Source organism: Podarcis tiliguerta (assembly GCF_965153285.1).
Source record: "Podarcis tiliguerta genome assembly, chromosome: 17".
NCBI lineage: Eukaryota > Metazoa > Chordata > Lepidosauria > Squamata > Lacertidae > Podarcis > Podarcis tiliguerta.
Genome location: NC_139550.1, coordinates 20,838,992 through 20,851,891, shown reverse-complemented (window position 1 = coordinate 20,851,891; position 12,900 = coordinate 20,838,992). Strand labels below are relative to the sequence as shown.

The 12,900-nt window shown below is 38.5% G+C and overlaps 1 protein-coding gene across 9 annotated transcripts in view; it reads left to right on the top strand.

Moving 5' to 3' along the window:
- KDM4C (lysine demethylase 4C) overlaps positions 1-12,900 on the top strand; it is a gene marked incomplete at its 5' end in the record, with an annotated part of 192,254 nt that overhangs the window by 21,273 nt on the left and 158,081 nt on the right. For 7 of the 9 annotated variants that reach the window (XM_083419596.1, XM_083419593.1, XM_083419597.1 and 4 more), the window contains 2 exons: positions 3,277-3,470; positions 8,829-8,878. In XM_083419596.1, the coding sequence (XP_083275722.1) occupies positions 3,277-3,470; positions 8,829-8,878 (244 nt within the window). Of the gene's footprint in view, positions 1-3,276; positions 3,511-8,790; positions 8,879-12,900 lie in introns of those variants that run through there. The other 2 variants (XM_083419601.1, XM_083419599.1) reach the window with 2 other exon arrangements.

Here is a 12,900-nt window from a genome sequence, read left to right as displayed (position 1 = left end):
TGAGGCAATGGAAGGAGCAAAAGTGCTTGGTGTAATTATTTCCTCATGAGAAGCCATATGTGATAAATGAAATATTTGAATTGTGTTATCAAAAGTAAAAGCAATGCAGAAGACTTAATGGAAGCAATGTAGTTTCAACATTATATTATGGCTTTTATTCCATAATGCTTCCTTTAAAAAAAATCCAACCAGAATATTCCAATATTCCAACCAGTCATTCCATTGTGATGCTGCATATGCATGATAAAAATGTCTGAATTCTTTAAACTCAAGTGGTATTAAAATCAGGGCAAAATCTGTAGAAAACAACCCCTCTGTTAAAAAAGTCAGTGAGTCAAGGAGCTATTTGGAATCATCCAGAGGAATTTTTTGACATTTTGCTTTGGAGAGCCGAGCCCTGTGCCATATATAATACAGGATTCTGCTTTTTAAAAAGGTTTCCCAGGTGTCATAGGAAACTGCTGTTCAAGTAACACAACTTCAAAGCTCGCTTGGATTTATGGAACCTTGCACCAGTTGTTAGCCACTAGTGTCCAGGAAACATACTATTTCCTAGTTTGAACGTTTGTACAGAAAAGATCTGTCGTCTCGTACTCCAGTTTCAACAGTGTGCTGTAACCAAGGCGTCACGTGTTTCTAAATCACATGTTGTACATGAACATCCATGTCTACATGTGCAACCTTGGAGGGTTGATATTTTGGGATCTTTTATCCAGAGTCGTTGCACACCCATTGCACTGCATCATTAGTCACTTTAATTACTTGGCGGAATTAGGAAGAAACACAGAGTCCCAATTTTAGCTCCAAAGAGAAAAAAAATGTTTGGTTAATTGCAGCACTAAAATGGCATTTAAGAGTAAAATAGCTTTGTGGCTTGAATCACTGAAGAGTAAAATGGTTGGTTAGAGCATGATTGTACCTAGGCTACCCAAACTCATGTTTGGGTAAATAGTTCACACTTGTTGATATGATGGAAACAAAGGTAGGTAAAAGCAGAGGATCTAATTGTTGCTGTATAAAGAGCAAGGACTGGCACTAGCGATCCAGAAGGCAGAACTGGAGGGCTAGATGCTCCAGGGGGATGCTTGAATGAAATTAGATATATTTGAGCCACGCAAGGACAGAAGGATAATGAGATTTAATAAATGGAGGAGTTAGGGAGAAGTGGAGATATTGAAATGCCAGTAATAGCCTGTTCTAACGAGAGCAGAAGGTTGGGCACGGGATTCCTAATTTTCACAGTGACCTGAGGGTGTGTAGTTGTCATTAGACCAAAGTTCCCAGCTCAACAGGGAATGGATTTTGGGTTGCTGCTTCTCCCTGCAGGGAAAATACTATGATTGTCATGGGTTGTTGAAGCAAGCAAATTTGATTCCTTAGAGGCCTCTCAATTTAGGTCCAAAAATTGATTAATTTACTTAAGGGAACTCAAGGTTCCTAACTCACCTGAATAAAATAACAAAGATTGAAAGGAGGCAAAGAAACATGGTAGAGGAGGAGGCAAGGCTTAGGGTCTAGATGGGCTGCAGCAGTCTACTCATATGGATGTACAAGACTGAACAAATGTTAGCAGGCCTTTGAGGAGAACCACAGAGACTGAACTGTGGAACAGCCTGTTGGAGAGAAATTGAACAACATGGTCTCAGGGTGGGTGGGGAGGTGGACTTTGCTTCAGGGGACAGGCATCTGAGACAAATAACTGAGGCTGGGGGGTGGGTGGTTGGGGAAGAAGCTTCAGAACAAAAGGTAGCATGCTAACCAACAGGTTGCAATATTCCCAAGTTTCCTGTAACAGTTTTACTTGGACAGTCTTGGGGCAACAGTGAATCTCATGTGCCAATCAAGTTAAGGGGTTCTAAGTTCATACTGTTTTGGACTTGAGTTTCAGAGGTGCCTCATATGAGAAATGAGGGTGGAGGGAGTGCAAGCCGGAAGGCAATTTTTGTTTGCCCAGGTAAATCAAACTGAACTGAGGCTCGTGCTTTCATTTAAAGTTTCATTTAGAATACATGTGAAGTTTTTGCACTTCTCAGTCCCATGAAGGAAGATGACTCAATGGCATGTATCCAATTAAGTTATTCTTTGAATAGACCCAGTGAAATTAATGGATCATAGTTAGTCAACGGCCATTCATTTCATTGTGGCCACTCTGAGTATGACTGGCACTGGGTACAACCCAATGACTGCAACCAGTCTATGCTACGTCTTGCTTCCTCTGTACTGCTTGCAAAGAGCATGTAACTGTTGCAAGTTACCTGCAGAGCAAAGCTAAAAGTGTGCCTCCTGAATCATTATTATTATTATTAAGCTCCTCAACAACCACCAAGGTAGTTCACAGGGCATGATGAAAATTTTCCGTCCCAGTAATTGCCTTCGGTGTCTGGTAGTCAGAGGTATACGACCCCTAAATTTAGTGATATTTTGATATCAGAGTTAATATATTTATAGAAAATAGGTTTATCAATAGTTATCTAGTATTTTACGGGGGTGGGTGAGGAATGGGGAAAAGTGTAGTAGTAAAATCTTAAACAGAGGATTAAAGATGGGGTATAAACTCATGCTTTTATTTCTAGAAAGCTGCAAAATCAAAGCAAACCTTTCTTTCATGATTTACTGTGGTAATAACTGCACTTCTTGAAAGCACTGATAGCATTGTATTTCATGGATATAACTGTCTGTTTTGTTTACTGATGAAGTCTTCTTCTGTACACTTGGAAATATCCTAAGGTAGTAGCTGTCATTTAGAACAAATTGTGGAGTTCTACAAAGAAAGCTGAACTATGGAGTTCTTAATAACAGACATATTTTTCTTAGGTTTTGTCTAGTCTAGTGCAACAGATTTGTGTGTGTTTTCTGCTACAAAAAAAGGTAGAAAGTTTAAGGAGCTATTGCATTTGCACCTTATTTCATAATTGGCCACTACAGTACAGTACTTAACTCCTATTCCTGTTATGTTTTTTGTTTAAAAGTATACCTAGTTCAAGAGATACCATACTGAAATGAGAGTGCTTGAGCAAAGAGTAGTTGCTACTAATGTTGAAATAGTAACTGCTGCTAAGAGACTGATTTTGTTTTTAACATGTATCTGAAGCCATCCTTTGTCCTATATACAAATAAACAGTCATCCTCAAGTCCTGTGGGACAGCTCTCTTTTGTCTTGAATTTTGCCCTCTCAGTGAAAAGCTGATGGTGCAAGTTTGCTTTTGTTCATATCTCTCCCACCCCCTTTTATCTTTTTTGACATTGATCAGTTGTGTCCCTGTATATTCCTTTCAGAATGTTAACGAATGGAATATCGCTCATCTTAATACTATACTGGATGTCGTAGAAGAAGACTGCGGAATCTCAATTGAGGGAGTCAACACCCCATATCTGTATTTTGGCATGTGGAAGACAACGTTTGCATGGCATACTGAAGATATGGATCTCTACAGCATTAATTACCTCCACTTTGGGGAACCGAAATCCTGGCAAGTTAACTCTTTAGGAAAATAAGTTTTCCAAAATGTTTATTGGTTTCTGAAGGTTAAAGGAGAAAAGCAGGCTTTTGTTTCAGGGCACTGTATGTGAATAACAGAAGGATCCAGCCCAGTTGGAAATGTGTAAAACATCTGGAGTTTGAGATTTGCGAGGAAAGAAGAATACATTAAAGTAGAGCTGGGCAACTTGTGGCCCTCCAGATGTTGTTGGACTCCACCTCCCATCAGTCGTAGCCAGCATGGTCAGTAGTCAATGATGATGGGAATTTCAGACTACAGTGGTACCTCAGTTTACATATGCTTCAGGTTACATACGCTTCAGGTTACAGACTCCGCTAACCCAGAAATAGTGCTTCAGGTTAAGAACTTTGCTTCAGGGTGAGAACAGAAATCATGCTCCGGCAGCACGGCAGCAGCAGGGGGCCCCATTAGCTAAAGTGGTGCTTCAGGTTAAAAACAGCTTCAGGTTAAGTACAGACCTCTGGAACGAATTAAGTACTTAACCCGAGGTACCACTGTATTTCCTTGATATCTGATGGGAGGGCGTTCCACAGGGCAGGCGCCACTACCGAGAAGGCCCTCTGCCTGGTTCCATGTAACCTTACATCTTGCAGTGAGGGAACCGCCAGAAGGCCCTCAGCGCTGTAAGTAGTACTTACAGATAAAGCTGCATGGTGATGATGTGGTGCTGGTGCAGTCTTAACATTAATGCAAATAATAGTAATTTTATTATTTATACCCCACCCATCTGGCTGGGTTGCCCCTATGTCTGTGCAGTGTGTGAGGAATACTTGCTCTGGTCTCTAGCCATAAATCTGTGTTAACTATAGATTATACAACATATACCGATGAACTGAGTGAACCAAAAGATGGTGACCTTTAATGGAAAGGACCAAAACAGAGAACAATATATGTCACATCTGTTACGATCATTTTAACGTATATAAAAGGAGACAATTTGTATGTGTTGCAGTTATGTGCACATAATTCATCACATATTGCAGTTGGGTAGAAATGCAGATACCTGTTTACAGAACTGCATCATTGGTGTTTGTAGTTAATTGCAAAGTACTTAACCTGAGGTACCACGGTAGTAATGTCTGCAGAGCCATAGTAACATAGTGAGCTGCCTTATACTATTAGGTCATCTGGCTCAGGGTTTCAGGTGGGAGTCTCTCTTAACTCTACCTGGAGATATCAAGGATTGAACCTGGGAGCTTCTGCACGCAAAGAAGATGCTCTACCACTGAACTGCAGCTCTTCCCCAATGGCTTCCATTCCTTCCCTTAAACGTCAGAATAACTTCTTTTTAAAGGCAGAATCCAATAGGTCAGTGATATGCAAATTAAAAGGCCTGAATGCAGGCTATAGGCCTTACCGATTTTTATATTTTTTTAAAAAGCTGCTCCACCTGCTGTCATTGGCTGATTCCTGTGATATCACAGAATGCTTAGCTCCTGCCAAGGCATTAAGTTGTTGGTTACAAAGGTCTAGGGACACAATAGGCAATCAGATGGTAGAAGGGGATACAGATAAATTTGGAAGCTTCAGTATCACAACAGTAATCAGCTGTGAGGCTGTGTGTGCCAGAGAGCACATATAAATGAACGCATGAGAACTAAAATGGCGTTACAAGTACGCAACATGGTTACACATGTTTGGCCATGTTTCTCCAGTGAAACTCAGAGAGCTGCAGATGATAATTCCATCATCTTACTCCATGCAACCCCACTAAAATTAGTAAACATGGCTAAGTTAGGTCCATTAATTTCAGTGGGTCTGCATAAAACTTACTTCAATAGCACCCTGTACATTTTATTTAAAGTATGAATCTAGTATCACTAAAGGCACCACAGTAAGCTTTCTGGGAAGTAAGTTACAGTCAAAAGCATGGGATTTATTTCCAGGGTCAAATATTTGAATCTGGGAATAAAAATAGTTTCTGCATTCTGTGTAAAGGAAGCTGAATATTGTAATGCAGTGGTATTGATATTAATGGCATCGTGCTTTAGATTCTTTTTTGAAATTGTATCAGTGCCAAAGCTGTGTGACCTTGCCCTACCAATACTTCCCTTTCAGTTGCATTTAGATGAGAATGAAGCACCAAGCACTAAACAAATATGTAGCACTTCTTCCTTGCCGAACTACTAGTGTGTTGACCAGTTTCTATTTCAAGGCTAATTGCTTTCATTTAAATGGGCAAAAAAGCTATTATTTTCCTGACAGTAATGATGTACAGCACTCTAGGTTCACATCATTGGTGTAAAATATGTTTGGGGTTTTCATTTTTAATTGTATGCATTGATTTGAAATGATTGATTTTTATAAACTGAATTGTATTGTGACTCCAGTAAAGAAAAACACCCTTTTCAGATAATGCAGCTGAACATTTTAAAAGTAGGTAGCTCAAATTTAAACATCAGGTTTATTCACTGATAGTCAAAATATGATACAATAAATACAATATTCATATAATTTAATGTGGAAACTATATGTTTTATTATCACGTTGCTAAAACAGATTTCAGATTTATTTTATTCCTGTGCATTAAACTAATATCTAAGAATGAAAATGCGGTTTAAATGTTACACTTTGCTGTGGATGCATCCCTGCAGTTGTACTATAACATTTGAAAAGTGCCTAAATGGTTTAGGATTGCAATCCTGAATATTTGGTAAAGAAATACTATGCTTGAATAGTCCTAGAGGTCACTTAGTGATCCGAGGGGTTGTTTATTTCCCATACTTTTGCAGCAATAAAAATTGGAGGCTAAACATACCCGGAGGACTCCTATAAATACACATCAGACACTCTAAGGCACCTTTTCCTACCAGAGATCTTGGAAACCCATTTTGAAAAGCTGGAGTAGCCTTAAACCACATGAGAACAGGAAGTAGCCTCCTTTTATTTATACCCCCTTTTCTTCTAGAACCTGATTGCTTTGATCATACAATAAAAAAGATTAAGACTGCAATCCTGACTTTACTTACCTTGGAGTAAGTCCCATTGAATTCAATGGGGCTGATTTCTGATTAGACATGGTTATGATTGTGCTTTATACCATTCTCCCTCGGCATCCCTGTTGCATTGGCTTCTTGATATCAGTTGTAACAGAAGTGCAAGTTCATCTTGCCTCACTGACTGCCGCATTTAATTTTGGTGTTGACTCACTTTTATTCTCGGAGATACATGGGTCCTTTTAATAAATGGTAGTGACACCTCAAATTCAGATACATGTTTACTGAAATGAGCTTACTTTCAACAAACTTTATACCCAGCTGTTGCAGAGCAGAGACTAAATGAAGTTTGTAAAATTATGTCACAATAGTTCACAAAATTACAGAAATCATAGTATGCAAGGTATATTCCAACAAGAACACCCCAAAGAGCCAAATTATTTGCTCAAGCAGTTTATGAGCACACATACAGAAATGTTCTTTGGGACTTCATGCTTCATCTGAAAAATCATATATTGTACTAAAGCTGGAAGAGGGTTTTTTTGTTTTTTTGGTCGAGCTTTTCTAAAAGTCCATTAGTTACTTATGAAGGCCAAAACGCTCAATCTGTTTGTCACCCAGTGAGAGTTGCTACTTCAGCTTATGGTCAAGTATGGGCTCCATTAGTCCCAAAGTAAGTTTGATGAAAAATATTGTTCAAAAAGAGAAATGTTTTTAAGAGCTATTTGGATATATATTTTATATTCTATAAATTACCTTACCATTAATTTAGGGTGAACAATGTTCTGGAGTAGACACATACGCATACAGGCAATCAATGCTTCCAATCATCTGGAACAGTGGTTTCCTTACATAATCATTTCTGGGTGCAATCCAATTCAGTTAAAATGAGTGGACCTTTTCATATTCAAACAGTACATAATATATGCAAATAAGTGAACTTAAATCTTAATGGCCTATGTTTTCTGTATGGAAATAGCACTTTGAAAGGGGGTAAATTGAAAAGAAGTATTGAGGAAATAAGGTGCTTGAATAGGTTGTATTCAGTGTTATTTATATAAAGACCAATAACCACGCCCTCTTATTTCAGTTATTTAAATAATCCTTGGGTAATGGTATTCCCCTTGTTCTCTCTTTTTTTAAAATACTTTATATTATAGTTTTAATAGACATATACACAGTTTCAACAGCTATGCTGTACAATTTAAACTACATTTCTAGCATGAATTTGATGGAACTGACTGTAAAGTTGTGCCATAATACAGTTGTTAGTCTTTATGGTGCCACAAATCTCTTACTGTTTTTGCTTCAAGAAAGGCAACTACCCCACTGGAAATTCTTGCATATTTAGCATAATTAACAGAGACCATGTGAATTTATCTTGCCCGTGAGTTTGATTCATATTCTTCCACTATAAAATAATGGATTCCATAAATTTGATGGAAAAACCTTTGTTGAGAAGTTTTTGATAACATGAATCATCACCTATCACTTGCCTATCCGGGGTTGGTTTCTCAAACTAAAGTTGTAATAATAATAATAAAGAAAGGCAGGTTCTGGTAACTAAATATCAAAATTTAGAAGGGGGGGGAGCATAAATCCGAAGTGTATCCACTAAAAGTGTATCCACACTGAAAGGGTATCCACTGACAGCAAAATATCTTAAGTGTCAACATTATTATTGATGTGCTTAGCACTCAGCAGGTACTTAACATTTGAAACTAAAAGCAGCTCAAATAATATCAAGCAAGAAAAGAATGACATTTTCACTGGTGATATTTTAGGACTCATTATGCATTGCCTATAAACTGACATGTGGCATCTAGCCTGTCAATGGCAACATGTAGTTTTTAACAATTATGAGAAACAGTAAAAAGAAGCGCCTATATTTCAAGCCCACATTAATAGTCAGGAGAAGCATGTTTCCCAGAGGGCTGTGGGTGTAACCCTGGGACCAGGCCTTTTCAGTAGTAGCACCCTGGTTACAGAAAGGCCTTCCCAAAGAGTCTCATCTGGTCCTTTTGGTACCAGGTGTTTCAAACAACTTATGTTAAGTAAGCTTTTTGTAAAAAAACAACAACTGTTTTTAGTTTTGGGGAATGCACTGAATTCTGTTTGAGTTGATTATTGTAGGTTTCCCCACTTCCTAACGATTTTGTCTTTGTCTTTCAGGTTTTTTTTTACTTATTGTAGGCCACCCAGATAACTTTTTGTTCCTTTTTTTAAAAAAACTTGATTTTAGCTGTTTCGAATTCTATTTTGTAAAGAAAAGTGGTTTTTAAAAATACATAAAATGAATGTTCTGTGTGTGCTATATTAGCTATGCAGATTTCTCTTGTAGGTAGACAGTGATTATGAACTCTTCTCTGTTTTCTTTTTATGTAAATTTTAGGTATGCTATCCCTCCAGAACATGGAAAACGACTTGAACGACTAGCTCAAGGTAAGATACATATATCAAAGACATTCTGTTCAAAAGTCCCTTATTTTTAGAAAGGCATCTAATAATTGTGGTTGCCACTTTAATTGCTTTTAAAAATAAAGACTGTTGTCTTTGGAAATCATACGATTTTGAAGAAGTCATCTTTATATCCTTATTTTTGCAATATATTGTCATTTCTGTCTAAATTCATATTTAATATAAAGTTTAGGAGCAGTTTAAAATTGGATGTATGCTGCTTTGCAATTCTTATTGTATCTATATTACGCTTGTCAGTGGAATAGTTAGCTGGAAATAATACCACGACTAAAGTTTTGGGGCAAAGCAATACCTTACACGTGACATTACACGATAAAGTGTCAGTGACCCATTTTTGCTGCAATTTCCTTTGTGTAAAAGGAGTATTTTGCACTGGAGACAGGACAGGGGTGGTGGGGGAGGAAATAAAGTCCTATGCTCTTCTGCTATGAGTAATATCCCCTAGAAACTACTCCTCCCTGCTGCTCAACTTAGTATGGAACTGGTGATATGAGAAGTACCGTATTTTTTGCTCTATAAGACTCACTTTTTCCCTCCTAAAAAGTAAGGGAAAATGTATGTGCGTCTTATGGAGTGAATGCAGGCTGCGCAGCTATCCCCAAAGCCAGAACAGCAAGAGGGATCGCTGCTTTTGCTGCACAGCGATCCCTCTTGCTGTTCTGGCTTCAGAGATTCAGAATCTTTTTTTTCTTGTTTTCCTCCTCCAAAAACTAGGTGCGTCTTGTGGTCTGGTGCGTCTTATAGAGTGAAAAATACGGTAATTCTTATTTGTCCATTTAAACAGTTATATACCGCTATAGCATAAAAATACAAAAAGTTGAAGAGCATTAGAGGAGACATATACAGCAGAAATAACTTTATACATTCATTTCCTGAAAGTTAAGCAATAAATATGACTGCTGTTATAGTCCAGTCCCCCAAAACTAGTGAGACAGTAATATGGAGGAAAGGTAAGAACACCATGTTAATTAAATATAGAAAATCAAAGAGCTCTTATCCATGAACCTTCATACAGTAATAAATTTATCACTGTCTGTTCTTTTCTAAGCTAAACAATCATTCCTTCCACTACTGAACAGCCATTACAGTGGGGGCAATCACTGGTATACATTTGAGGACAGTGCAGTATTGTAGAAATATAAAGGTGCTTTTAAAGAAAAGAAATTGAGGTTATTATGAGATGCTTTACTGGAGACCTACAGGCCTCTTGTAAAAAAAGAATATACATGAACATACTGTATATGAATTCATATATCATAAAAATATATCTAATTTATTAAAACGAGTAACACCAAACCATTACAGCACAAATTCTCAGCTTCACAACCTTGACTGATGGGCGACATCCAGTGATGTCTGCCAGTGGGTGGAATTGGCTTCCATTTGTGCAATCAGACTTTCTTTTCTTCTCCTCTCCTCTGTGTGCACCCCCCAAATGTTTGAGGACCCCCCCCAGGAGAAGTTTTGGGGTGGGAAAGGGGAAGTGTGGTGTAGTGGTTAAGAGCGGTAGTCTCGTAATCTGGGGAACCGGGTTCACGTCTCCGCTCCTCCACATGCAGCTGCTGGGTGACCTTGGGCCAGTCACACTTCTTTGAAGTCTCTCAGCCCCACTCACCTCACAGAGTGTTTGTTGTGGGGGAGGAAGGGAAAGGAGAATGTGAGCCGCTTTGAGACTCCTTAAAGGGAGTGAAAGGCGGGATATCAAATCCAAACTCTTCATATATAGAAGTCTTCACATGTGATATGCACTATTGCCTAATGAGAGGGACGCTTAAAATTTAGGGGTACACTTGCGACTCCAACATGCATCTTTGATTATTAGAGCTTTGGTTCAGAAAGCCCTTTTTATACACACACAATTGATTATTTTTCTTGTACAGAACAGTAGTCCCTTGAGCCATTGTTAAGCCTCCCTTGAGATTTCAAAATGCCATGCTGATTAGAGCATTGGAGTAGCTGTGCTCCCTACCCAAAGTCTGCTGTGTGCCATTCTCCATGCCCCTGCCAGTGTGTTTGTAAAAATGCTGGTCATCTTAACAAATAGTATAATTTTGATGTTCTTTTTTAAATAAGTTGTGTGTTCCTAGGCCTGAACAGTGAATTAAAACACAGAAGGTGGTTTTACTAGTGCATAAGCAAAAACCTTAATGTTCTTCCAGCTGTATTGTTCATTTCATCTTTCTTTCATTTATTTATCTTTTTTTGGCAAGTTTGTTTTGTTACTACCAGGATTTGGGAATGAGGTGTATGTGATCTTCATACTGTACTCACTGTCCATAAAGATTACAATGGAATTTTTAAAACAAGCTGTTTTAAAATGATGAAAATGTCACGACAGCCTCACAGCTACAATTTGCATAATCAGCAAAGGTTAATAAACTTGCAGAGTGAATAGATTTCAGGCTTAATTACATATTTATATTAAAAGTGTTGTGCAGAATTGCAGCATCTAAAAAAAGCTGTGAGATGCAGGAAGGTTGGTCCTGCTTACCAGATGCCTACTGAATTAATTGAATTTTCCTAAATAATTAAAATGCTAAAATAATGCAGTAAATGTGGTGAAGCATTGCAGGTTATCTAGGTCAAGTCTGTACTTGATACATAAAATTAAAGGAAGGCTAGGATTTTTTCCATTATCTTGTCTGCCTATCATAATTATCACATTGCCTTTTATGCATGAATGCTTTCATCTTTGGAATCCATTGAAAACTTGATTGACTATGGCACCTACAAATATTTTATCTGAAAGACATTAGACTTGCATCTAATAAAGGCAGCAGTTTGATTTTGCCCTTCAGGTGCTTTCTCATTTATGTAGTTCTTTCAATTTTACGCAGACACAAATGTAATAAAAATCTCAAGTGAGCTGTTATTGCAATTTTGAAACTAGTTATGTTGCTCTATAACATCACAGAATTCTTAAGGTATTTGACAATGTTGGCTTGAAAATACAGAGGAAAATAAAAGTAACAGCAACAAATTATAAATGACTTGCATTCATATCAATCACCCATCTCCTACTACCCTCCTGAGAAAAACCCCACCCCACCCTCCCACCATATATAAGGGTCTGGTTTCTTCTGTTTCAGGGTATCTGAAGAAGTGTGCATGCACACGAAAGCTTATACCCAGAACAAACTTAGTTGGTCTCTAAGGACAATTTTTTTATTTTTTAAATTTATTTCAATTGCGTCAGACCAACATGGCTACCTACCTGAATCTAGATTCATTTACTGTATCATGTCTTTCTGAGAGGCATTTGTTTATGGTGTTCAGTTATGTCCAACAGAGTTGAAACTGAAACAAAGTTCATATTATATATGCTATGATATATAGTCAGTGAATGATAGTTGAGAAATGGAACTCCAGTCTGTAGATCTGCCATACAGTTGTGTTTGAATTAAGGTAGGGGCAACCTTTTCTCTGTTGAGGGACACATACTTTTGGGGGTAACGTTTTGGGGTCCACAAATCAGGGATGTGCCACCTCCTTTCCTTTCTTTCTGCCACCTCCTTTTTATTTTTGTCTCCTCCTTTTTTCATGAAATTAGGCAAGGGCTATAGGTTGCCCCGTGAGACGTGGGTGGCACTGTGGGTTAAACCCAAGAGCCTAGGACTTGCTGATCAGAAGGTTGGCGGTTCCAATCCCTGCAACGGGGTGAGCTCCTGTTGCGCGGTCCCTGCTCCTGCCCACCTAGCAGTTTGAAAGCACGTCAAAGTGCAAGTAGATAAATAGGTACCGCTCCGGCGGGAAGGTAAACGGCGTTTCCGTGCACTGCTCTGGTTCGCCAGAAGTGGCTTAGTCATGCTGGCCACATGACCCGGAAGCTGTATGCTGGCTCCCTCGGCCAATAAAGTGAGATGAGCGCCGCGACCCCAGAGTTGGTCATGACTGGACCTAATGGTCAGGGGTCCCTTTACCTTTACTATAGGTTGCCCACCCACAGGTTCTAGGTACCAGTGTTTGTTTCTTTTTTCTTTTTAATA